General features: G+C 41.1%; 1 protein-coding gene across 1 annotated transcript in view; it reads right to left on the bottom strand.

Annotated features, from left to right (window-relative positions):
• FLT1 (fms related receptor tyrosine kinase 1) overlaps window positions 1–27930 on the bottom strand; it is a 310221-nt gene that overhangs the window by 240753 nt on the left and 41538 nt on the right. Inside the window, exons 2-6 of the mRNA XM_069202204.1 lie at window positions 26986–27082; window positions 24373–24596; window positions 12481–12605; window positions 4409–4571; window positions 4180–4316 (exon numbers count right to left, since the gene is read on the bottom strand). Coding sequence (XP_069058305.1) covers window positions 4180–4316; window positions 4409–4571; window positions 12481–12605; window positions 24373–24596; window positions 26986–27082 — 746 coding nt within the window. The remainder of the gene's footprint in view (window positions 1–4179; window positions 4317–4408; window positions 4572–12480; window positions 12606–24372; window positions 24597–26985; window positions 27083–27930) is intronic.

Genomic DNA, 27930 nt, shown 5'->3' with positions numbered 1-27930 from the left:
GCACTCATACACTTCCCTACTTCCAATAACAATTTGTATTTCCTTCTACTAATCCATGACTAATCCACCTTTGGATTCCAGAGTAGCGTGCTACTTGCCGAAAAGCACTTCAACACCACATCAGAGGCAGGAAGTGGTTTATAAATACAATTACAATTGCATTAAAGTGTCCTGACTGCTAATAAACAATGATCAACCAAATTTAGAAAAGAGCTGAACTCAGTCGCGGCTATGTGGTACTAAGCAATCATACCTTTCCCAAATTAATTTGTGAGTACTGGGAGCATATGCAATATATGTCACTCCTAGGGGTGCATCGTGCACCTTTTCTGTTACATCGCATGCTCATGAAAAGCATTTTTGAGGAACTCCCTTTTCCCTTCCTATTTATATAGAGGTGAATCTGCACCACCGGTGAATAAGTACACCTTCAGAGTGAATGAATACACCCAGGGTGATTTAGATTGTTGTGTGGGCTTTGGAGGTGGAAAGGGTTCAGCGGTTGATCTGGCTTCCCTCTCTACCCAACCTTGCATTCAAATATGGCAGACATGATGACAGTGTGGTGACATATGGTGTCAACATGTTGATATTTTGTGTTGCAACTACATGTGTTAGGTGGCATGGGTTAGTGACATTGTGGCTCCAACAGGTTATTGGATGGCAGCAGTTACTAGTATCACCCTTGTGGAGGTTTCCACTTACGCTGAGGGGTAGGAGTGGATGATGGTTTCACATCTGGACAGCCTGTTCTACAAGAGGGAGGCATGAAAGTGGGACAAACAATCCAGTCACCCCCTTTATATTCAATAAATCAAACATGGCTGTTAGGCAGCCAAGCTCCCACTGGCATAACTGTTTCAATAAATGAAATATTTAGCACCATCCATCCATAACATCTTTTAAAGGCATGAATTAGACACATTTTAAAGATGGTTGCATCCTTCCAATCCCACACATGTTGACAATCTCATACATGCGTTGAGTCGTTAATGTGGAATCAAGTTGGTAAATCAGTGTGATGACTGAGCAAGAGTCTGCACTCCCATCCTTTTTGGAAGGCTGGATGAGGAAGCTGGTGGCACTTCACTTCTCCCATCCAATTTGCAGTGCATGTTGCTAATGATTCATCCATTACTTTTATTCTATAAGGAACGTTGGGGTAGGAGAGAGGGAATGGGAGAGATTTTCGATGGAAACGTGTTGTTTTGCAATTTAGGTATAGTTTAAAAAATAAATTCTGACTTTAACAGAGCTTACAAACAACAAAAAACGTCCTGTAGCAAAAGCTAGAAGGAAGAGCCTGGGATAAAAATAAAATCAAGCGTTAGCAAAGCCTATAGGTCTCAACTCAGCTTCGCCAATGTTTTTTACCAATGCGGTGCAGTATCAGCAAAAAAGCAACAAAAGGCACATTGCCACTTGGATTGGTACATTTAAAAAAATGTAATTTTAGCAGCAACACTAAGGTTTTAGCATCGCGGAGTGGCCTGGCACGTCCGCGCCAGGCCCTTCAAATAAATAAAATTAAGAACATTTTAAAAAATGTGCCACAAGATGCCCTAGGGATACAGTTAGGGAAGAAGCATCATGGAGCACGCGGGAGGCAACGAGCAAATAAGGAGCTTGAGGTTGGGCTGAGGAGTCCCCAGGAGAGGTAGGAAGGGAAAGCACTGGTTGAGCTTGAGGCAAGGGATGAGGAAGCGACATTGAACTGGGGTGGTTTACAGCAGAGTTTGGGAGAAGCAGCAGACAATGGAGAGAGCTAGAAAACACATGCACTCTTATGGACTGCTGACATGCAGAGGAACGAAAAACAAATAATAAGCAAGAAACTGAGATGACAAGAATGCCAGCAAATGGTAAGCAATACAAATGCTCCATGCCCACTGTAAGTTATTAGTATGGGCCACAGGAGGGTTTTGCCTGACAAGACATAAAAACAGACAGAATAAAATGTATTGTGGAAGGCAATCTTTGTGCCCTCCATCCATGTGCGTGTGCATCCCAGAACTAAAAATTCCAGAGGAAAACAATGTTTTTCTGTTTAACTACATTCAGTATGATTAACGCAAATAACTATAGAGATAGCTAGGACTCTGTGGAAACTAAATTAACTAAATTGTGTGGCTTGAATCTTGGGCACAAAGAATATCTACATCACACAATGCTCTTTTGCCACAGAGAGGGAGGATCAAGGACCAAATATGAACACAGAATCTGCAAGCACTTAGGCATAAACATATATAAAGACACAATAATAAGGCATAAACATATATAAAGACACAATAATATGCCTAATATGCCTTCCTAGCAATGGTTCCAGCAAAAGCACCCTATGAATGCATGAACAATTCAAGAATATATCATACTCTGTCCCATTCTTTAGCATCTCTCATTATCACAGTCTTTTCCCCAAAAATCCTTTTCCACAGGTGACTGGAAGTCATACAGGTATTTGACTAGTAGACAAGGGACGTAGTAAGTCTGCCCCTAAAGACTCTAGACATGTGTCAACTCTATTTCATCTCCAGTTTGGCCTGCTTACAGCTAACCAATTTGAAGTGCTACACTGAGAAAGAGACCGACCATCACAAAGTACACCCTCTACCAATACACTGTTTCACTCATCCCAGCATCAGTTCTACTTCACATTCCTAAAAGTACCTCCGATATGCTCTTCCAGCAGAGATCCTTAATTCTTTCATCTTCCAATATTCCGACATACCCTCATATCATTTTTGAAAAACATTTAAGATGCTTGTACACAAAAGTCTATGGGCCTGACTACGCTCTTGAGGAAAGGGTTTACTCCATCACAAATGTGACAGATATCCCATCCGCCGTATTACGGTCTCCATAGAATATAATGGGATCATAACATGGGGGACGGGATATCTGTCATATTTGTGATGGATTAAACCTCTCAGTCAAGATCATAACCAGGTCCTAAGTTTGGTCAAGAACAAACTAAAATTTAAATCATGAATTCTAATTGATTTTAAAGGTTATCAATACAGAAAGGCACATGAGAAATAGACGTAACAGGTGTGAACTTTCAGTCCGACAGTTTTAGAATGTGTGAGATTGTTTTTACAGAGATGTTCTGTGAGGTGTGCAGTGATGTTTTATAAAAGTCGTGGTTCAATTGTACATTATACAGGTGAGAATTTATTATGGGTAGATTTTGATCTTCATAACATAAAACCTGAAATTCTACCCAAAAATTGCTGTCTATAGTACTATCCTTCATGTCACAAAATGGAATAGCATTTTCCTCAATGAGGGATTATGTTTCAAGACCAGTTACAATATCTGCCATACAAATGAAATGACAAGATTAAAGCCCATCCCTGACTAAAGGCATTCTGGGAATTATTTATGTTTAAAAGATTGTTTATACAGTGCAAACCTTACTATGAGGCATCAAAGCACTGTACAGAAATCGTCAATACTTTAGAAAGAGCATTTACAGCCCGAAAGAGGTGTTTTTCACTACAACCAGCAATAATTCATCTTAGAGTCTTTTCGCTTACTTTACAATTTACAGCACTATCGCTGGTGATATCTTCCATGACTTGTGTGCCTTCTTCCATTAGAAAATTAAACGGAGTTCAGGGTGACCAACAGCAGTGATGTTCGTATTTTGCCTTCTTGGCAGCCACCAATGTCAGTGCCAAGCTTCACGTGATCTGGTACCCTTGATGTGTTAGAAAGATGGTATGCTTAATAGTGTATTTCAATTGGTTGAGTCCATCCTCAAGTGCGCCATTAGATATTATTTATTAAAAGCTTGGGTTCATTGAGCTATTGAATAATAAAATTCATCCAGATGTTCTGGATAGCCACAAAAATATGTATAATATGTATAAGTTACATTTTAGTGGACGTTTAGTGGAAATGTTTGCATGTTTGTTGGGAAAACCCAGCCAGATTGTTCTAACTGGTGGCTCCACAAGCCCACCTTTAACTACTAACCAAAGGAAGGTTTTTTGTTTAGCCTGGTGAAATTTAAAGAAAATCTAACAGTGCCCACTAAAACAAATTTGGTATAGGCTAGGACAGACTGTTTGTGAGTAGGTTATCTGGGAATAACAACATATTCACACGTTGATACATTACTAGCTACTGAATCATGCAAACGATATAAAAAGTAGAGTTAACATAACAAACACATACTTCCCCAGGGTAGGTCCATTTGAATTGAACACGTGCATTCCAGGCCACACTCACTGTGCAGTTAATGGCAAGACTTTCCCCTTTTAGTATCTTAACGGGGTTCAAAACATTCAGCCAGACATCGTGGATTTTATTGACTGCCCATGGAAGAGGAAGAAAAAAAGTGAATAAGGGAATCAACAGAATGAACACATTTAATGAATTTTGATGCAAGTTAAATATTACTCACCCTGTCTGTGCATCATGTATTGTGTGGTATGCACACGTCCATTGATGGTGGTCTCACAAATCAGGAGATCAAAGAATTTGTATGTTGGCCTTGGGATGATGAATCCTTTTTTGTTGTCCCAGATTACAGTCTCCCCATCAGGAATAATTTTTTCACCTAGCAACTAAAGGGAATAGTAAAAAAATAAGGACAAGTGAAAATTACAAGGATTAGCAGAATCAAGTAATAAGCATATTATATTTTTATTTAGCAGTCTTATAAGAACCATGGTCAAAGGGATGCCATAAAAAAGATAAGCAAAATGCCATGTGTTTCAACAAGCGTGATATGTCAGATGATCAGATATCATATGTAGCCTATGTTCAGATGTATTCTGGAACTTTGTAGTGGTTAAGCACTGTCCCCTAACACTGGAAAACATGTGACAAGCCATCACCTGTCCATTAGTAATGCTAATGTGAAGAATGAAATTTAGATTCACTGTGCATGTAGGAGAGCAAAGAGCAAGGCATCAATGTATGTGGATGAAGACTAAGGAGGCCTCTCCCGAAAGTGTTGTACGTCAACCCCTTTCAGATATACTGAAGCGTTTGAGCTTTTTGATAGGAAGTGATTAAGATTTTCTTAATTTTATATCAATCAGTGAGTCTTGCTCATAATAAGCTACATCTTAGGGTGACTAGGAACACTTTATCAAAAAACCTTATGTGACACAAATGATTATATCGAAGAATCAGTTGCTGTTATTAGGTAGGTCTGAGTCACATAAGTAACAAAATCTCTAAGAAACATGATAGATAATTAACTTAGAATGGCCTTTAATTTAATGAATACCATAAAGATTGTAAACTCTGTTTGTCATATAAGGCCTTAAAAGTCAACATAAACAAATATCTACTTTTTGAAAACATAAGACCATGTTCATAACGCAATTTGCACCCCAACTGAAGCTTGCATGCACAAATAGCATTTACGAGGACAAAATGTAGTTCCAAAGTCTGTAGAGTTTGCCCTCATGAATTGAATTACTCGCACTTAAAATGCTGTCAAGTTATGGTGCACAATTCTGTTCACAGCTGAAGGGTGTGGACTTTCCATGATGGGGACACCACACAAATGTGAGGTCCACTGTGAGCAGTGTTTTATACTGTGAGCACTCTTCACGTCTTCTGCATACTGTCAAACATGGATACTCTACTGCCACATGGCCAATTACAAAATGTCTGTACTGGTCACCAGGTCAGTTTGAAATCTTTTAGTACAAGAATCCACCTGGGGCCTGTGGCACATCCGCTGGAAAGGCGAGCACAAACTATTGTTGGAACCAGTCGAGGCTCGCGGGGGTCACAGGGGGCGGGGCGATGCAGGGGTGAGGGGGGGACATTAAAAATATTGAAAAACAATAAATGTAAAAAAAAAAATTATCTTGGTCCGCGTTCCGCTCCTCTCCTCCATCTCCATCACTGCTGCCGGCATAGACTCCCAGCCTGCCCTGCGGCGAATCCTGACGATGCTCAGAGCAGCATCAAGACTGACTGGGAGCGCCCTGGCTGGGCGCTCCCAGGCAGACTAAGAGCCTGTGCATGCTCTCTGCAGCCCAGGGCTGCAGAGAGCACTATCCGCATGTGTGTTTGGCCGGCCCGAGACTCGTCACCCCATATTGCAGCGGTTGCTGCTGGTGGGGGGCGACGTTCCTCCACCCAAGCGGAGGAGCCACCACTGGTTGGGACACAGATTAGCAATTTAACTACGTGTTTTCATTGCACCAGTGCTTTAAATGGGCCGGTACTGAGTACCAGCACTTTTTTATTTTGAGAGGGAGAGTACCTTCACTTCTTCGGAAAAACATAATACTTTTATTTAGAGAGTACCAGCACTTCTCAGAAACAAGTAGGTAATCTGGTACAGAGTACCTGCACTTCTATTTTTCCATTTCAAGCACTGCATTGCACCAAGGTGAACATCTGTCCAGATTAGAGAAGACAGAGATGGGGAAGGATAAACATTTTTGTTTTTCACTTATTTTCATTTTTTGTCTTTGATGACAGTGAGGACATTTCTTAGCACTTTCTCACATGCACCACATGCTAAGAGCCATGCATCCCTCCTCTTTCTACCTCTCACTATTACCTTCATCCTGGGCCACCATATCACATCTACCTTCCGATAAGCAAAATTGTCTTCCTCTCTATCCGGGACTGAGGCAAATCCTGATACCATTAGAGGCAATTGACAAAATCAAGTTCTAGTGATCCTCAATCAATGATATGCAAAAGGAGAACAATTAACGCAACAGATAAATATAGCAATCGATTGAACTGAACTGTTCGTGCAGCACCTCTGCTTTGATGGTAAATGAAAAACCTAAACACTATTGTCTAGCAAGTCAAGGAAATTGTATTTTATCTAACTGTGTATCATCAACTTATTTACACGTTGCACTTTTTTCATTAAAAAAATATTTTTAAAAAACAAGAGCATTTAAACAAATCAATCAGGAAGGTTTTACTGAAATGCTTTTTTTTTAATTATCATGGTCGTGGGACTCTGAAAGAGAAGCACTCACGCTGCCACAAACCTTCAGGAGCTAATGGAAAGAAGAATATGTTTGTATATAACAGATAAAAATTGTAAAAAAGTATTTGTTGTGTATGAATGAAAGCTATGTTACAGAAAACATTTTTAAACACAAAATTACGTTTGATCTGTGGTGCATTTTTGCACCCTTCCCCAAGTTGTTTTACACCCATCTAGCTCCACTTTCCTTTAATGAGTTTGTAAGTGATGTTCACCAGTAGACTGTATCTTAGGAACCAATAAGTAAAACCAGTATGTCTGTGATACGGGGTACAGTGGATAAGACCTCCAAATGATGGGTTCAGGACTTTAATATCTCATGTTCCACTGAATAGTAAAATAAATAACAAGTGAGGTTTTTCCCAAGGCCATCATTTACATTGGGGTCCTTTGCATCTTGCACTTGATTGGGTCTGTGCTTTATTGACACGTTTTATTTTAAGAACAAAAAAGCAAACAAGCAAAGTATGGCAGGGGGAAAATAAATCTTGAAAGTAGGCTCGGCACCAGTGTGAGTCCAGGGACGGTTCGCCATGGATGTGCAAAACGTGACTGAGAACCCAGCTTCCGGTTTCCTGTCAACACAGGATACAGACCTAGCGACTCGTGGTGTTGCTGCCAGCAGGAGATTTCACAGAACGGGACTTGAGAGCATAGCTTTCTTCCTTTAATGTGAAAGGGAAAATGCACCACACCAGTGCTTCGTGTGTTAAAGATAGAGTGCCAGGGCCTACAATTTTGCTCAGAAGCCCGCAGTAGGCGCCATCATTTTATTGCTTTCCACCTCGTTACTCTTGTTTTCGCCACCAGACACTCCCTGGCTCTTTATCTCACTCTTGTAGGTTCGTTTTTATCCTTGTTTTTCTCCCTTCGTCACTCTTTTTCCCATTTATCTCTTCCCCCTTCATTACCATTTTGTGTTTTTCTCTCTCTTGCATGGGATCAAAGTCATTTGAGGAAAAATAAGTACCAGTCCCCACAAATGAGTGCTGTTGGGCCTCACCTGCAACCATTGGTTCAAATTAAGTACTGCACCAGACACATCCCTTCAAAGGAAATTAACTCTAAACCTACCTGTACCTACTGACAAGTAGTATACCAATGCCACCATCTGCCTTCACACACCACATCACACAAGGAAGGTCTCTGATCTTCTGAAAATGGTAGTCAGAACTCCACTTCTGATTAAACCCAAAGTTAAATCAGAGACCATTGCAAATTATAGACCAATCTCTAATTTTCCATTTCTGCATAAAGTACCGGAAAGGGGGATCAGACGTCAAATACATAAGTAACTATAACAACACGCCCAATCGCACAACTGCTTTAGACACATGAGAGCAGTCTAAACAGCCTAAACAGAAATAGCAAACATGAGAGTGGGCCTTTTAAGCAACCCAGAAGAATGCTGCTAGGCAGAACAGATTCACTTTGACTTACAAATATCTTCATGGTATGTAGATTTAAAGAGGAGAATACAAAATCTAAACGTTGCCAGGTTTAAGTATCTTGATCATATTGTGGCAGTCGTTATTCCGGTGGTTTTATATATTTGCAGGGTAAAATTGTGTACCTCATTATTGTGGTAAATAACCTTGATAGCCTGAGACATTGTTTAGAATAGCTTTTTCCTGGGATACAGGTAGTACTTTGGACTGGAACTAATTATTAGTCTTTATAATTGCAATTGAACAATCCGAATCAACCCATCTGAATTTTCTAGGTGACTGGCCTTGTGTGGCATAAATCAGGACTCATTTTTAGGTTGAGCATAGCAGTGTGCAAGCGCTGCTTTTCCGACCTGTTGGTATGTATCTGGGCTTTTAACCACGCTCACTGCACGCCCATCACTATCACTCTTTCATGGGCTTGCCCTTCAAAAATTATTCATTTTCGTTTGAAAATGCTTTACATTTGTCCCTCCTTGGGGTGGCTTAGTTACCGTTTCGGACATCGCCCCTGTTACATGGCTAATTGCACTTTTGCCAATACATTTGACTGCCAGCAAACTTCTTTTTCCTTTTGTGTGCTCCTTCACACTGATGCCGTGGTGCTTTGAATCGCCTTGCTTATGTGAAACTGTATTACTTTTCATTTTCAATTTATGTGGCAAAAAAAGTCCGGTTAGGAGTTTACAACGCTGATAGCTCTAACTCAAGCAAATGCGAGACCCATTGCATTGCAAACACTTGTTGTCAATGCTGCTGTTCACCATGTACATGCTTCCTCTGGCTTATGTAAATAAGAGTTCGATGTATCACTCTGCTATGCAAACTAGCTATGTGCATCTTGCACACTGACTTCTTTGCAAAAGGGGATGCCATTTGTAGCAATAAGTTAGATCGCAAATTCTCTATTCACAGAGGTCACAAAATGACCTGCTTTATGACTATCATTTAGGCAGGTGGCAATTTGTGGCTGGCTGTGACTGGCTGTCAATACAGGCATGGAGGTATGCAAGGGACAGCAGATCTCCATCTCTGCATTTAGATTCTTCTACAGGAAATATTTGTTAAAAGCAACTCTTGTCCATTAAAGGGACAGGTGCGAGTTTTTTTTTGTTTTGTTTTTTTAAATTCCTGTTTGGAAAGACACAGGAGGAAGGGGCAGGTATTTGTCCTGGGAACCACTGACATGATTCACAAAGGGAGACACGTTGCCCTTTGCAAATCAAATAACACTCAAATCATGGGTCAGTAACTTATCAATGGTTTGTGACTGCAGTTGCAGCCACAAACCACTGATACACACCTTTCCAGGTGGGCCCCTTTCACACCCCTTCCTATTTGTGATTTGGTAAACATTTTCCAATTCATAAAATGACTTCTGTAAATTAAGAAAAGCCCTTTTGTGACTGCAAAATTGCTTTGTACATCAGGCCCTAAAAGACACAATTCACAATTTCAGGAGTACACCTACTGTAGGGAATTCTGTATAACGCCAGTAAGTCCCTAAGGTTTTTACTTTTTCCTGCATCCTGCCTGGCATCTGTATGCCAGCATTGACTTGAATCCGCTTCACTTTAATAGACTAAACGTTCCTTGATTTGTAAATCAATTTGAAAACGTGAGCGGGAACTCAAAAAGATCTGGGTTACTGATATATACACAAGCCCAATGTTTTTAATGAAAGCTTAGCAAGCTGCTCTGTCCGGTCGCAGCGGTCTCTAAACCTTTTAATGCCGCACCCCCCCAGCTGAAAAATAAAAATCATTGGGGCCCCCCTCAGAATTTTTCACAAATATTTTATAGAGATGGCAATGTTTAAATATGTCTAGATGTATTTAAACATTGCAGGTAAGTACTGTTACCTTTTGAAAAATGCAATAACATGTTTCTGCTTAAAACAAAACACTGTTATCTGTGTAATGCTTCTTTTGGCTAGGGCCTGTTGCCCCCCCCCGAGGGTGGCCCACCCCCCATTTTGAATACATGTGGTCTAGTGTATGAGTGGTGACGGCAGTATGCTTCTTTTAAAATTAACTGAAAATAAATATTAATTTCACCCCTGCTGCTATGTTTTCTGACAGCGTGCTGAGTCCTGACAACACAAGAACACACAGATGACTGCAGACCAGTGCAACAGATACCTTCATTTACTAAGACTACTTTAGTTTACAGTGTAAATTCATCTTTTCTCTTTCCATGGTGGAAGAGAATCACGCTGTGGAGCTTGAAAGTCATGTTCATTAATGGTGAAACTACACAATTTGTCATTTATTTGGTGAGATAATGTTTCTCAATCTGTATTTCAGAAGTGGCTATCAAATGTTATATAAACTCAAGTTATGATCATGGCAGAGGAGGTTTCAAGTTTCCATTGGACTTGCCTTTTCTGTTCATGTTAAAGGAAAATATGGTAGAGCCGTGCTAGGCACTAGGAATGCCACTTTCATTGCGAAGCTAAATTGTATGATACTCAGACAAAGCATCTTTGTAGGTGCATCGTTTCTTAATACACTGCTGGTCATCATCTCCCTTTGTTGCAAGAAAGCTTTATTCCCTTCATGGATATTTTACAATAAACAAGCGTTCCATTGGGTCCACAAATTAGGGACAGACATGACAAATGTAGGGGCCCTGGGGATTGTGCCCCACCTCTCTGCCAGCGTGTATAAGGCACTTGGCATGGGCAGTGTAGGGGTCCCCCTGACCAGCCCTGTAGCGATGTTCACTGTCTGCTTGGCAGACAGTGAACATCACGATGGGTGCTGCTGCATCCTACGCACTACAGCATTGCCGCCGGCTCTATTATGAGCTGGCGCCAATATTGTAGGCCATTCCCCGCTATGCCAGTGTTTCCGCCCACTGACCCAGCGGTGAACTCTTAATGGGGCCTGCAGGAAGGCGGCCACACTGGTGGCAACCTGACTGTCGGGACCGAAGTCATAATGACCCCCTGTGTCTTCTATAGATGATCAATAGCACAAAGGCAAATGGCAATTGGATATATTATTCTTAAAGTCTAAGAACATATTCATGAGTGGATTGCACCATGCTTGCACTACGCAAGGTGGTAAATGTGTGGCGCAGACCACTAAGTCATATTTTTGAAGCCACACAAAGCCACTTCGAGAGGCTTTGAATGTCCCAAAAAATATGGAGGAAGGTAAGGCAGCACAAATCACTGCGTTGCTTTACTATGCACCAGGGAGGCATTCCATGGGCGTTGCATGGGTGTTCCCACGCAGCTCCCATGGTTTTTGACATATTCCCCAATTTACAAAACACTGTAAACCTTGGAATGCTGCAAAAAAATACCCCTCCCTAGCAGAGGCGTAACGATGAGAAATATCTTTGTTTCTCCTAGTTTTTTCCCCTATCCTATGTGTGCAGCATTCTGCAACACACAGAGAATGAGGAAAAAACCTCTCAGGATTGTTTTTGTGGAGGAAGGTGTCCCTTCCTGCCTAAAAATAAACCTGCATGCAATGCATACATCCTGGCACCATAGCGCGAGCGTGCCTGCGTTGGCGTCAGACTGCCAAAAGGGCACCAGCGCAGGTGGAAAGGACACAAATGCACCATGTTGGATGAATACATCACATTACTGCCCGTTCCCTGTGTCACAAAGCCCATAAATATGGGCCTGCGTAACTAGGAGGAGCATGGTTGATACTTTGGGCAGATTGCAGGTAACCCCTACTTACAGGACCCATACTAGAAAAGCTTCATTTGTGTGGAAAGTCCTCATAATAAAAACTACTCTAAACTTGCGCTTGTGTTAATTTTTTGCGTCTGGAAGGAGGTTTGTTTACATCATTGTGCCTTGCAATGAAGGCCTGGAATGTGGCATATCTTTAAAGGTTCGTTTGTAGCAGATGGTCCTTGTTGTTGGAGGAGGGGGATGTTTTGCTCCTGGTATGTGCTAATTTCTTCTGGTGGTACTTAGAAGCCGTGTAATTATTTATTCTAAGTAGTTACAATAACGTCATGAAATATTGCAAACTACTTGATTTTTTTCATATCTTTTATTCAAACGTTGTATCCATGTACCTTTCTTAAAGTGACAGTGATGTTTGGTGCTGTGACTCGGCAAGGGATTACCAGTGGATTTTCTTCTGAGAAGTACACAACATCCGGAATGTTACTGTGGGTTTCCACGAATGGCCGAGCAGTATCTGTGCAAGAACCAAAGAAAGAAGGTGGGTTGGGTTAGAATACCATACATGCATACACCATGTTTGCAAACCTGGAAGAAAACAGATTTAAGGAGCTTTGAGATGGGGCACCGCCAGCAATCAGCTTTGTTTTATATGAGGTGATAAAAGCCCTGATGTAGATAGGAAATTCCAAAATGTACACGGTACATATTAATAACCACGCACTTTGACATGTTTGGGTCATTCCATATTAGACTTGCTTTCTTTTCACCGCCTACGTGAACAGTAGGATTGCTAACCTCTGAACTTTAGTGGTACCTTAACACTGATGTTTTTTTCTTACCTTTGCTCAGTTTGATCCTTCACATCTTTGATGAAAAACAGGCTCAACCAAAAACCACTTAATCGAAACGCGTATGCTGGAAAATGTATTGTTAAGCACTATTTGAAGAGATGAATACAGTTTGTACTTCCCTACTGCACACTTTATGATTAAAGAATGACATAATTTCCAGCACTTCAGTGTGCTCGAGATTCGTCACATTAAAACTTGGTGAAAGCCACTTTAATCCTCAGGACAATACAGACTACAATATGTTTTGTAAGAAGTCGGTTTATGCCTTCAAACCTTGTTATGAACTAGTATGCCCTCTCACCTTTGCCTGATCCCCTCAGGAACTTGGAACTATGGCTTTCTGGCAAGCAATTAGTCTTAGTCACAAAAGCTAGTAGGATTCCCGGTTTTATGGTATTTATTTTTTAACATTTCCCTCCTCTATTTACCCATGTTTATTTTTGGCCATCTTATTGGTATTTATTATATTTATTTTGTGTTTTGTGACCAGATGAGGTAATAACATGTACATTAACACATGTATTTAACCGAAAAACATGCACACATACTTACACAGCCAAAAGTAATAAAATAATAAAACCACATGAAAACAATAAGACAAAAGCAAAACTACATGTTGCAATATGGAGTAATTTAAACAAATCTCATTGTCTTTGTAGCCCCCCTTGCTGCCAATATTTACAGTTATTGGTCTGAAGGGCACTAATCTCAGTATGAAGAATCACTCAATAGAAGCCAAATTAGCTGCATTTTTCCACTTTTAAAAATAAATACAGGCAGGTAACACAATGTCTTCTATATGAATTTATCCGTAAAAATCATTACAAATTAGAAACAGGGAGTCCTAATCGTAAGGCAACAAACTGGTGTCACCCCTAGGGAGCAGTCACAGGTGGTATCCACACCAGCAACAAAGCGTATGCAGTCAGAGGGCTGGTAGAAATACTTGCATTGTAAACCGGACACAAATCTGCACAATTTTACTAAGTACTATGTCAAACCCCCTTCAAATATTTTAAAAAGCTGAGCCTATCAAAGTCCTGGAGCTTAGATCTCTAGAATGCATGGATTGTTTTGCCTTCGATAAACAAAAGTTACAGACACCAATATTATTTTCAGTGGAAAAGCAAAGGCATAAGGACATTGCCAGATGCTGAAGCAAGCTCAAGTGACCATGCGAAACCTTGACATCACCCCATATTTTGTTATGCTTGAATGTTACTAGTGGAATCTCCTCAACTGGATGAGATGCAATGATAGCTCTGAAAGGATTGTGACACTCCTAACTAAAAGTTCAGAGTAGGTTTAAAGCAGCTGCAGTGAGGAAGAGCTCTGTCTATCACTTGCAGACACAGAGGGGACTCTTCTATGCTATATGCGCCATGTATGAAGTTAACATACATTTATGAGGTAGCCATGTCATTTCTTTTTTTGTCAATGTGGAGAATGTGCTTGAATAAAATATCTTCCTTGGGTTAGAAGCTGGGGTGTACTTCATGGGGAAGGCCCTTCTTTAGCACCTCTCTTTCACCCTACCCATAAACATCACAACAGGTACCACTGACAGTTCAATCTGATTTGGGCCATTGTAAATATCCATTCTTTATACTGGTTTCAGTCGACTAGCGAATTGCCGTTCCGGTACCTGGCCTTGCCTTCCCACAAACACTGTGATCCCAAACCCCAACCAACTGGTATTTTTACCCAACCTTGTTGCCCATTCCCGATGTCCTTCTTCCCTCATTCTTCCTGGTCATTCTCCTTTCTAACCCTACCCTCTCTATTCCAGCCTATAAAAAACATGAATGTGTATGTAAATTCTAATCTCTCACCATAACTCCTCACCAGTACTGTATACTTGTTCCAATAAGAAACAAGTAGCCTAACATTAATGACAGTCACATGCTTATTTTGTCAACAAAGGGGGTCATTAAGAGTTTGGCCGACCAGAAGAACTGCCATAAATCCCAGATACGCTGAGCCATTTAAAGATGGGGGAAGTGAAGAGTTTATGTCGCCCTAGCCTCAGCCAGCTTTGCTGGAGGAACCTCGGACCTGGCATTCATTCTAAACTGTGTCACCAGGTATAGCAGTGGCTCTTATCTCACCCACATATGGGGGCAAGCATCACGATTTGTCCTTCCATGTGAGACCTAGAGGTCCTGGAAGAAAAATGTTGAAATGTTCCTGATGTGCACAGAGAACACCCACTGTACATTAGGGGCATCTATTTTGCTTTCCAGCAGCAAACACCTGCTTTGGATGTTTGTTACTTGAAAGAGGATCAGAGAATGCCGAATGGTGCAGCAAACATAGCAGCCTGCTCAGCATTGACCAGTAATGAAAATACAATTGCTGAGCCAGCAGATGCAAGTTGATTACATGGATTCCTGGTAGACAGGAATGGATCTATGAATAATGCAGGCAGTCCTCTAACAGACCTGGTGAGCTAGCGGGCTGCCCCTAAGGCATAAATGGAGCCCGAAGTGCCATCATTGCCTACATGAATGAAGTTACTAGAAAGTATACATATTGAAATACTAAGGTTTGCTCTACATTAGTACCTGCTTTTTTAACAACACAGAGGTCTTAGCTGTGTATACAATGCCTCTGAGCTAGGTGTATTTCTGCGTGGAAGAGGTCTGTACGTCATATTTCATGAACCAATGAGGGAGTGACAATTAGAAGAAACACTAAAGGGGCATTGGACAAATGGAAAAGCCTTCTGCAGAGATGGTGGGGCCAGAAAAAACTATCCAAAATTAAGGGACACCTGAGAGTTGCATTTGGGCAAGTGGTTGCAACACTGAAGCCCCGTGTGGTAAAACAGGCACACTGGATGAGCTTGGTGCCCATTTTCTTTATGTTTTTTATTCTATGATTTTAGTACATATCTCAATGTTTTTCTTTTGTAGACTCTCCTGGCTTGTTCCTGATTATTATTTCCCTGACCCGCCATCATAAAAAAAAACTGTCCTCATCACCTGGAAAATAGAGCAATAGCAGTGTGGCATGATTACAATAAGCACATCTTGTTGCACAAATCCGGAAAATCAGGAAAAGGTCAAAAATCTTTCCACATCAATCAGCAACAAAATGACTTACTACTCTCAAGAGGCTCGTTCTTTCTTGTCGCAAATTTAAAAGAAACATTGAATTCCACAAGCAGAGAGTGTTGCCCTGTGATTTCCTGGAACCCACACTAAGGAGGAAGAGTGAGGAAGAGCGGCCATAAAAACTTGAGCCTGCAGACATTGTGTCACCACTTGCTGATGCACAGCCAATCACAGGGAGAAGAGCGGGAAAGGGAGGCAGCCACCCTTAACGCAATGTCTGTGCTCTGAGGGAGAGGATAGGAAGTGTGTATGAAGTGGAAACGTCCGTGTCATGTGGCAAAATCACAGAGTGTCTTTTGCAATTCAGAACACACTGTGACGCACAGCAAGAGCAAAGTTCCTATCCTCAAACTCTGGAATGACATAGATTAAATAGGGGGCGACATGCCATTAGTAGATGAGCCAAATCAATCAAGACTAAAAGTTAAGATAGCCAAGAATGACAGAAAGTACAATGGAAGGTTCTGGGATCAGATCACAACTGATATAGGTTCCAAATAAATTCATCAAGAGTTTAAGAGGCTGTGGCTCAAATGCGCTTACCTCTCACCAGTTCTCCGTTTTAGACTTCCTTACTCCAGAACTGAAAAGGCACACAAATGGTAACTCATCACAGCAGCAGATACCAAATGTGAAAAATTTGCTGTGAGAGGTTTTTGCTCAAACTTTGCAGCATGTGCTGATGGTGAATGTAACTCAGCCCAATAGGTGAGATCTTCATTTCTAAATTCCTCACTCTTGGCTACTTAGATCACCGCTCCCCAGTTTTAATTAAATTTATCATCTTTCATTTCCATCTATACATTAAAGAGCATGGGAATGCAAACCAAATAACATTTTTGAATCTATGTCAAGGCGGTAGGCAATAGCCATTTCAGTATGAAGCCTAAAAGGCAACACTCATCCAATTACTACAACTAAAATATCAATACTGTGCACCCCAGCAGTTATACACTACTCTTATCAACAATAGCAAAATATTGGAGTGGGTAGGCGAACATTTTACATAATCGGACAAAGGGAACATTATGTTTAGGTTTTACTGTATCTACCTTTTTGCCATGGGAATGAGACCACATTTCAGACACAATGATGAAGTTATTGTATCTAAATGTTGCATGGCAAGCTTTCTATGTTTCACCAATCTCAGTAATCAATGAAACCAAGAACAGCGAGACTGCTGGAAATCAAATCTGGAGGCAAATTCAGCTATGTCTAATGTGTAAGATTCACACAGAAAGGCGGCTTTCACTCACAATGTTGCGTTTGTATCAACAGAGACAACTATGGGATAGATTTGAGAAGGTTTTTGCATGCCCTGCAGTAACCTAGACAGAGACAGAATTACATTGTGTGCATGCACTAACTCACAACCAAATATGAATCTGCACAAACTATGCTGACTGTGCCTGCATTGCTTCATGCTCAAGCGTTTGTGCACAGTGCAAAATGAGCCCTCAGGCAACGCTAATGAGGTGTGAGGCACTGACGTCACTACAGTGAAACCGGTGGCCGAAAGGGCCCAATACGCACCGCAAACCTCTGTGTGCCACTGCTCCTGTAATGTAGAAATCAGTGGAGTAAATTGACAATATGGATGTCAACAGGTCCGTCAAGGCCTCTACTTGGCACATGTGATAGTGGGGTAGGAAGCCTGCAGACATCCGCAGACCCTTAACTCCCAAGGCTTGTGGGAGAGAATGTATGTTTGCACCCGATGCTCTGATGTGCATGACTGACTTGCCTGCAAATACGAACACAGGACCTGCCAAAATAAGATTATTATTGCTTTCATGCCCTTGCCATAGGAATATTAGTAAAGTATGATTACGCTCATTTTGACTGCGTTACAACTACTACAGACTGAAAGCCCAGATTTCCGTTCACACCCCTCATAGCCAGGATGCCACTTTGTCAAAATTGCTTGGAAGAAAAGTTCTCCTAACTAAGAATAAGGCTGCAGGTGTTTTCTTTGAAGTTGGAGCTGCACGCGATTTTTTAATTTCTTTCTCTTTTTCTGAATGGGATTGCTTTTCCTGTAATGGCTAATGAGAATAAATTACGGTTTACTTACCTAATGTTTCTTATTCCCGTTTACAAGTGTTGGGAATTGCATTTCGCCAGTGGCTTCCATTGAATTAATTTGCAATCATGCAGGTGTTTAAACATCTACTAAATTGTTACGGAGAAAGTTCCAGCTGATTCCAGGTGCATAGTAAATGTGGCCTCCAATGGCACCGACTGATTTCTTTTGGTATTTTATTTTAACTGCTTCATATTTCCCAATGGACACATACATTTCATCCTTCGAAAATCTATGTATTACTAATATATCAAGTTGAATCCTTCACGTGAGTGCCGGATATTTCGGGGATCAACGCGAGGGCTTCAGTTTCACCGTTCATGCGCTTTGAATTTCCTCTACATGCATACAAGCATTTTTTCACCCCTGTAGCCCCTCTTTTTGCTGGTACCCATTGAAAGCTTCTCTAGGATGACATAAGCAGGTCCTACAGTTTTATCACATGCCACAAAAAAACATTTTTGGAAATGGGAGAAGAGGAAAGGCCCATTCTGAAAACAACAGTTGATGGCTTCCTGAAAACACAATACCGCCATTACTGGTCCCGTTCCTGTATTTGTAAATAGCAACACTTTATTGTAGCATAGCAAGTCCAACGTGAGAAAGAGGCGTCTTGCTTATCCACATGGAGCTAATAAAACAATGTTACAGCTCCCACAGGAAACAATACGAAGCCGCTAATGAGGATTTCAATAAAAGAGAACCTTTATTTGGACCTTACTACTAAATAGTCATTGACCCTTATTTTAAGGAGTTGATTTATATTCTCAAGTGTCAACTTTCTGAAATTGCAACTGTTTTAAGCACCAGACCTTTGAATTTAAAGACTATGAATTTGCCTGCTGATATTCTTAGTAGACTTTCCACATTCATAAAAAATTGTCAAATATTAGCTACGCGTAAGGCAAAGTGATATACTATAACTGAGTTGGATGGAACATTGATTATATGAAGGCTAGTCTGGCAGGTAGGCAGTCCAAAACCTGCAAGGTGGAGTAAGAGAAGTTCTGGAAGAGGCAGAACCTTTGACTAAGAATGCAACATGGCCATCCACCACATGACGATTTATGAAGTCCCAGAAGATGCTAATAGATAACACTGAGCTGTGCAGGACAGGACTGCCTCTCAGATGGTAGTGTGACAAACCATGGAAGTATGCGGTGACTGCTGTACACAAGTGCACGTATGGAGGACAAGATTGTGTTTTAGACGTCAAAGTGCTAAACTTTTGAAAACTTTGACACATGTGATGATTGCCCTTCACAATTGCAGGTGTATCTCAAATGGGAATGTGTCAAGTCGTGGAGAACATTGAGATCTATGATGATTGTCATCCACAAGGGGAGTGACTTCTTGACTACATTTGACTTCTTTCATACTTCTCACAAACTTTTTTGCTTTTGCACAAAACATGCAGTAATTGACCAATTGCTGTAGACTTTACGCATGCAAACATTTTCGGTCTTAAAATGTAAATGCCACATTTATGATTTTGACTGAAACATTGATAGTACACTGGGTAACTATTGCCTCTATTCTACAAGTGTGTACATTCTGAAGGGCGCGGCTGGATGTTTGATAATGAAATTCGATTCCAGTTTGGTGAAGATCCTAGAAACAATTTCTTGTAAATTGAAAGGACAGTTCAACATAATTCAAAAGGATATTTTTTCAAATAAATTATGTAATATTATTTCTGTATGCAAAGGGGGCGGTTTTAAATCAATAAGTATTTATCCTGTTATCACAAGATGGTTTGTTTAACCTTTGCAAATATAAATCCCATATGTTTTTTGCTTTTACTATTAAGTGTTTTAGGCTGGTGGTCAATCTCATGGAGAAGATGGATGCGAATCTGATGCACATATGTCAACAGCCTCCATTTTCATTCCAATCGTACCAAGACACATTGATCACATTGTTTCCTTGGCACAGTTGGCACCAAGAATCAGGAAATATCACTGTGTGCGACAAGCTTAATTTCTATTAAAAATAACGTTTCCAGCATTTCAATGACAGAGACTTGTAAGGTTTGCTTAATTGGCATAAAAGGTGGTTTAAATCTGAGAAGTTTAATTATCAGGGCCGTGGTTGCTTGATTGACCTAAGAAAATAACTGGTGCTACTATGATAATGAATATGACTGGCTACAGGACTGATCATTAGGTATTGTTTATTTTTGCCTCTCCTACAGCCTTATTTGCTGTGTTTTTTCCCTCTTGATTTTTACCATAGGGAATTACTATGTTTTATGGTTGACAACAGCCACCTAGTCAGGTTTGATCCGTCTTTAAATTCAGCATATATATGTTCATTAAAACCTGGAGTGTGTACTTTATTTTGTGCTTATGAATTCTGTTTATTTGTAAAGTGCTGATTTGTTACAGGCAATCACAAGTGTACAAGTAGTTACAGATTTTACCCAGGCCCCTTCCAGGGCATTGGGTGGTCAATAACAGAGGAAGAAGACTGATACTGCTGTGGACTTAAGAGAGGCAGCTCTGAGAGGACTTTGTAATTTTATGTAAGGGGCGGGATTGTACCGATGGTTGTCAGGTGGATGGAGAACTTCAGAAGCACAACCCAGTCTGATGTATTAGTTCATATGAATATCAGCTATGGGTTCAACCAGCATCAAATCTGCTGGCGGCCATGGCATGTCAAGTCAACACGCACATTTGAGGAGCTCACAGACTGCCGGTCTACACCTTTAACTATCACCATTTTGAGAAAAATGAAGAAAGTCCTTCAAAGTGTCCAGATTCGTGTGTTTGGAAACACACTTACACACTGTGACACTGGGAAGGTACTTCAAGTTATCCTTCATTACTCGAGTCACTTAAAGTTAGATCAATGCATGAATGCTGTAAAAACAATTAAATATAAATCTATATTGTGTTCTACAAAATCAGTCCTGTATATCCTTCTAGGGCTGCCCTTTTAATTTGCTTTTCTTTTGCTTCTTTCTTTCGCTACAAAAGAAGTGGTCTTCTCTGTGGCAGGTCATCTTGCAAAGTGTGGAATAGGCCTCACCATCAGGAACAGTAAACACCCATGTTCAAAATACCAATTTAGAAGCTTAAACAAGTTCCTTTCACTGCGAAAGAAGAGGATTTTGGTAATTGCCAGTAAAAGGCAGGCAGTTGAAGACAAAAATCTAAATCCATTCTGGACTGTATTGCATGACTTTCATCATGAAAATAGCATCTAGGATGACCACCTCATCCCAGGTCACTACTGACCAGTGGCGGCCGGCAGCTTTAGGAGGGAGGGGGGCGAGTGGAGCACACACACACACACACACACACACTCATTCTTTCACACACAGACACGCACGCATGCACATTCATTAACAACACTCATACCATTTAAACATGCACTCACGCACCAAACATTAATTTTAAAACATCACACACACTCATTCTTTCACACACGCACGCACGCACATCCATTAACAACATTCATACCATTCAAACATGCACGCATGCACCAAACATTCATTTTAAAAGATCGCACACACTCATTCTTTCACACACACACGCACGCACATCCACTAACAACACTCATAACACTCAAACATGCACGCGTGCACCAAACATTCAATTTAAAACATCACATACATACACACACACACTTACCTTCAGCCTCCAGGTCCCAGGAGGGTTGGGACTGCTGCCTTCCCTCATTGGCTGACCTGAGGTCAGCCAATGAGGGAAGGCAGCAGTCCCAGCCTCGTCACAGAGTGGGATGGGGTCAGTGAGACTGCTGACCCCACCCCACTCTGTGACGAAGTGTCACTGATTGACACTCGCCCTGGGCACTTCAGGGCTTAAACCTGAAGCGCCCAGGGCAAGTGTCAATGGGTGACGCTTTCCTCGTCACCCAGGGGAGGGCCTTGAGGCACCTTTGCTGAGCCGAGGAGGTCACGCCCATAGGAGCGGTGACCTCCTCAGCCCAGCAAAGTTCAGGTCAGGCAGCCAGGAGTCTGCGCAAATCGCGCATGGATCACCCCTGGCTGTCTGAGCTGAAAATGAAGAGTGTCTGTCAGGCTGACCTTTGTTCAGCCTGACAGACACTCCTCATGAGGGGCAAAAGGTGGGGGGACGTGGCCCCTCCGCCCTAAAGGACCGGCCGCCACTTCTACTGACATCATCTCTAACCCTGATCTTTACACCTATAAATCACTGATTTCATGATTGTTAATCTCATTATTTCCAAAGAAACAAAACAAGCCAACAATATTCAGAATGCATTAGAGCATCTCAGAGAGATGCCCGGGATGGGAAACATTGTCCATAATGGCCTGGTGGTCACCCTAGTGACAGCAGCCTGTTCACTCTGCACTGAATAATGCTCACTTTCTATTGAAGCAGCCCTCATCCTGTTGGATCTATAATCATCCTTCAGTACAGTCTATCCTTCCACTCTATTGGACAAACTAGAAAGCATAGGCATACAAAATCTGGCTCACAGCTGATCTCATCAAAACTCTTAAACTCGGCCAATTCTACTCACCCCCATTCTCCATCGGATGCGGGGTAAGTCATGGTTCCTTCCTTGCAGAGCCCGACATTATTCGACATCTACATCTCCGCTTGCAACCACAGCCCAATTTTATGTTTTTAAAACCCCTATAATAGTATCATTAATTGAGAATGATAAAACCACCAGAACAGCCTTAGTGGAATTCACAATGAAGGCGTGTACCTATGAATCATCGACTTAGCCACATCCAGCATAAAACAAAGACTTCTGACACAGAAGAGGAAGGCTACAGTTGAGTAAATGACTCATGATGAAGGCATGGATCTCGTACAAGGAATGCCAAACTCACAACACTCCAGTCAATACCGTGGGGGGTGAAACTGGGGAAAGTAACCTGGAAATGACACCACAGAAAACAAAGGAAAGATGAGCGACACTGCCACAGACAAAAAATGGAAAGTACACAGAATGGATGGAGAATGTTCTAGCAAGTTTAGTGTCGCCTTAGGGTGCTGTGGGTCACAAATGTCACCCCTGTTCAACAACAAAAGTGAGAGATGAAGGATCAGGATTCACTAGCAAGGAAACTGTGACATTTAACTTCCTTCACTGAACTGTTGTAGAACGGATGCACCACAGTGAAGTAAATGAACATATGGGCCTCCTTCCATTCATCCAGCTGTCCTCCTAAGACTCAACAGAGCAATATCCTTAATCCATTCTACCATGTAGGTCAGCCCCCAAACCATGCTGCCCTTTGGCTTATGCAATAGAAATGTGCTAGGCTATAGACGGTTATATCTCTTTTCAAGTACCACACCTCAGCCTCAAACCTGATTGCATGAAGACCTGAAGAGATCAAACAAAGAGCTGAAGACCTATGTTCTCCTCCACATTTGGAACCCAGACAGCCAAATTCATTCAAGCATTCTCTTCTTTATGATTAGGTGGAACATATCTTCTCTCACCTTCCCCATCCCTTTTCTTTATCCATATTGTCAGTCATGCAAGAGTGCAACCGCTGGCCAAATGAAGGTAAAATACTGAAGGCATGTATAAATGAACCTTAACTGGGGTGAAGGAGTTACTGGTGTTATATAGACAATAGAATTTGTTCAAGCATACCTGTGGTATGAAGACACCTAATTTGAGGTTGAAGATCTCAGTGTTAGCATCTAATTCGTAGGCACTGACATGGAGGTCCAGTGACTAAGAATGGAGAGTGACCCTGGGTCTGAAATATGTAAAATACATTTTAGTGATCTGAAACCTACCTCCCTACCGAAAACATGCACACAAACACAAACACACACACCTCCTTTCCTAAAGCATGGACACACCACACACACACACACACATACACACACACCTGTTCTTTCACTCACACATGCAGCAAACAGCTGCTTATAATCTGAACTTTTAGCACGCCAGGCGATCTATGAAAGGAGGTAAAGCCATGGATTGCTTCCATGTCGATTTCTCATATTTTGAATTCCTCTGCACTAACAAAGAATATTTTGAGAACCCTTAAAATTATATTTTTTAAGAGCACACAACCCTACACCCATTTGTATTCATTGGTTGCACAATGACAGCTGCTTTCCTAATTATAAAGCATTACCTTGTCCAGACAACAAGCCCCCATCATAGTTAAGCCATAGATGGATGATACAAGCAGATACTTCTCTGAACCAAATTTCTTAAAAAACAGAGAACCTGAAAAGCCTACTGGAATAACCCTCTTACCATTAATAAATATGTAGATAGGAGATTCCGTCTTCTTCTTTTTGGCAGAGGTTGAGGAGTATTTACAGCTGTAATAGCCAGTGTCACTTGCTTGAGTTTTACTCAGGGTCAGGCTGCTGCAGGACTGCTTTCCATTCCTTCCACAGGCATATTTCTTGATTTTCAACCTTTTGTTACTTTCATTTAAAGATTCTGGCAATGTCCAGGCACCCCGAGAGTCCCCTCTGCAAATGAAGTCAGAGGAAACATGCTGTCAGGTTTATGCACAAGCATTATTATTATGATTACTATTATTATTATTATGACAAGGTACTGATCTCAAAGCTGTCCCATCTATATATAAAAACAAAAATAGGTAGTAAAGAACACATTTTGAATCATCCCAATCTTAGGCCAACTACATAAATACTGACCTAGAGAATTCTAGTGATGTAGATTGGCTATATAAAAGGTATCTGTATTTGCAGCTGTTAAAAAAAGAATTACGTTTTTGGAAGAAACGCAATCACATTAATTACATGGAGCTTTTTATACAATAAAAAGAAGGCAAAAGGGATCTTTTTATGAATATGTTTTGTTTGCCACTACAGGAATGCATTTGTGTTGATCAGTAAATTTGTTATTGGACAATTCAAAAAAATACATTGGCTTGCAAACAATCATATAGACTACATTCTCTGATTGATTTAACTGTTAATCCTGTCCCTGATTAGTTGGGTAATGTATGAGGACAGCACCTTACCCAGGACACAGTTCCTCAAAGATTCTATGAGACTATGTTCATGTTGGTTTGTAGCGGACTTTTTCTAAAACAATTTTCCTTTACTTTGTTTATTGCCCGGCTCCATCGCCATTAAGGAGCTTCCAGCTTGCCCTACTGAGAACCATAAGACAATCACATTCAACCTAAATCTCGACTCGTGTGCAGTTTTATGCATAGGTGCCCACCCAAGAAGATGTTACCCCATAAGCTCCTACATACCTGGGTTTCTCTTATGCCTCATTTTGGCTTGCCTTTGTTTCCAGATATCACTTTACTTTTCTGCCTCTCCCTCCAAAAAGCTCTGACTTACGAGTGCCAGAACTAACTCTGCTCTTGTCATGGATTAAAACCCGGCTTTAGAGAGTTAATATCTATACTTCAGCTCATAATTAATGGAATGTTTTTTTCAGTTCTCATCTCGGTGATGCTCCTCATGTTTGAATATATCAAAATATAGGAGGTTCTATTTCTTCCTCCCCTTACTCAAACAATTCGATCATGAGGAATCATATTGCCAAGCTGAACCATGATGGAGGTCCTTCTTGCTCTTTTCGTGTTGTCCTACTTTTGGATCTAAAGCGGTGAAACTTCATAGTTTTGATTGGAAAATCCTGTTGAACAAAGCTAAGTTCGTGACATCTGATTCCTTAATCATCAAATGGTAACTATTAATTCTCAAGTAAGCTGCCCTCATATAGTCCTCCAGCTGTTCCCCATTGGCCAATAATTCTTTATTTTGTTTCATGAGGGAACTGTTTATACCTTCTATTTCGCAATAATAGAAGACAGCACCAAGGGCCTTTTCCGTTGTTCTTTGATATTGCTCTTGACTTCATTCCCCCTAATCTCAGTTTCTAAACCACATGATTTCATTCATTCAGCTTTATATCAGTCATTGTCATGGTTTTCTCGTTCTTCGCAACTCCTCTGTGACTGTGTTACTTGGGGTCCAAGTCAGGTAAATAATTTCTTTGCTGTTCTTTCCCTGGAAAGAAAAATAATCTCAGTTTCCAACCTTCTTGGTGTTTAGATTCACCTGTCATCCTCACTGTTGTCATGTGCCACCAGCAACAGTATCCTGTTGGTTTGCAAAACAGACAGGCGCCTTGATGTTAAGGAACTTTTAAAATATCCATCATGTGAACCACCCTCGTTCTGCCATTCTTGCTCCTTACTTTGTTCGTAATTGACTGATAAATGTAAAATTTGACTGTCTCAGTTTTCTGTAGGACTGGTAGGCAAATATTCATTAACCCTTTTCTCTATTGAATGTGCTTATGTGGAGCATAGATCAGTGGCACAGCTGAAAGAATCACTTGTCCACTGTATGTTCTGATGTTGCATTTTCATGTTAGTCCTGTCTACCTGACTCCAAGATGGCACCACATGAGATCTGCCTGTGTGCTCAGGATGCCACCAGTACAGCTCTTGAGCCATTCCAATCGCCCTCTGATGCTCTGTTTCCAATCAGAATATCTGTTTTCAACCCCATTGGCTCGATCCACTGGACACATTTGCTTCCTTGGTGAGGCAACTGTGCTCTGCTAGCTTTTTCTACTGAGAGAGGGAGGCCCATTTGAAATTTTGCAGATCACTGTAAAATATAGAAGGTAAAATTCAATGGCCCCACAGGACATACATCTTTTTTGGCATCTACCAATCATCTGAGGGCATTGTAGTTACCTGGTGAGTTCATGTGCATCCGCATATCTCCACATTATACTGGGTTCTGCTTTAAGCTACATTTGTAAACAATAAACACATTTTCCCAGAGTCACATACTTGCCCAGATGCCAAGTACTTCTGACCAAGTGATAACCTTATTCCATTGGTTTTAAGAATTACGTTACCTGCACGTGAGATTTAACGTCTGTCCTGCTTGGATGACATGTTCTTTGCCTTTAATATTCAGTTGTGGAGCTTTCAATTTTGACCCCGAACTAGATCCTGAAAAATAAACAAGTGTTAAAGTTGTAAAAAACTCTCTGTGTATTCACAAATTGAAATGGTATTGTGTAAAGGTCCTTAATCTTGATCCAGGTCACCTGTTTTTTCAGATATGCCTGCATGGTTATGCCCTGAAGAAAGACGCAAGTGTAGTAATTATTGAAACGGCAAAATTAAGCATTAACGTCCTGGCTCGTTGGTAAATGCAGGTTAAACCCCAACAGAAAAACAACTGACAGTTAAGACCTTGTTGATAACTCACCATCATGGTATTTTTTCTAAAGATTGCTTTCCACACAAACAAATGCAATTGAGTACATGCCAGTGGTTATTATGTTCCAGATTACTTGTTCTGTTAAACATTACAAGCACTCACCCATAAAATACTTGTCGTATTAAAATTACAAGCACATACCCATAAAATACTGAAATATTTTTTTTCTCAGAACATGCTTCCATTTTCTTACGATAATGGCATTACTCCTAGTCCTACTCCCTCGCCTTCCTTTTAACCAATGAGGCCTCCCGCCTCCCCTCTAGACCCTCCCTTCCCCTTTCAAAAACCCCCCCACCCTTATCCCCTCCTGTACAAAAACCAAGCCCAAGCTGCAACTCGGACAGTCCGTACCGGGAGGGTGGGAGGGAACGGAAAAGGAAGGCGAGGGAGTAGGACTAGGAGTAATGCCATTATCGTAAGAAAATGGAAGCATTACCTCCCGTCCCTCCTTCGCCTTCCTTTTAACCAATGAGACATAGCAAGAAAACACACAGGAGACGGACATCGAGTTGCAAGACCTTTATTTAATATCCTGCACCAAGAACATCCCAAACATTATCTCATAGAGGAT

Source organism: Pleurodeles waltl, chromosome 8 (genome assembly GCF_031143425.1).
Source record: "Pleurodeles waltl isolate 20211129_DDA chromosome 8, aPleWal1.hap1.20221129, whole genome shotgun sequence".
In the NCBI taxonomy this organism is placed as follows: Eukaryota; Metazoa; Chordata; class Amphibia; order Caudata; family Salamandridae; genus Pleurodeles; species Pleurodeles waltl.
Note: the sequence above shows the minus strand (reverse complement) of the source record. Positions and strands in the feature narration are given on the sequence as shown.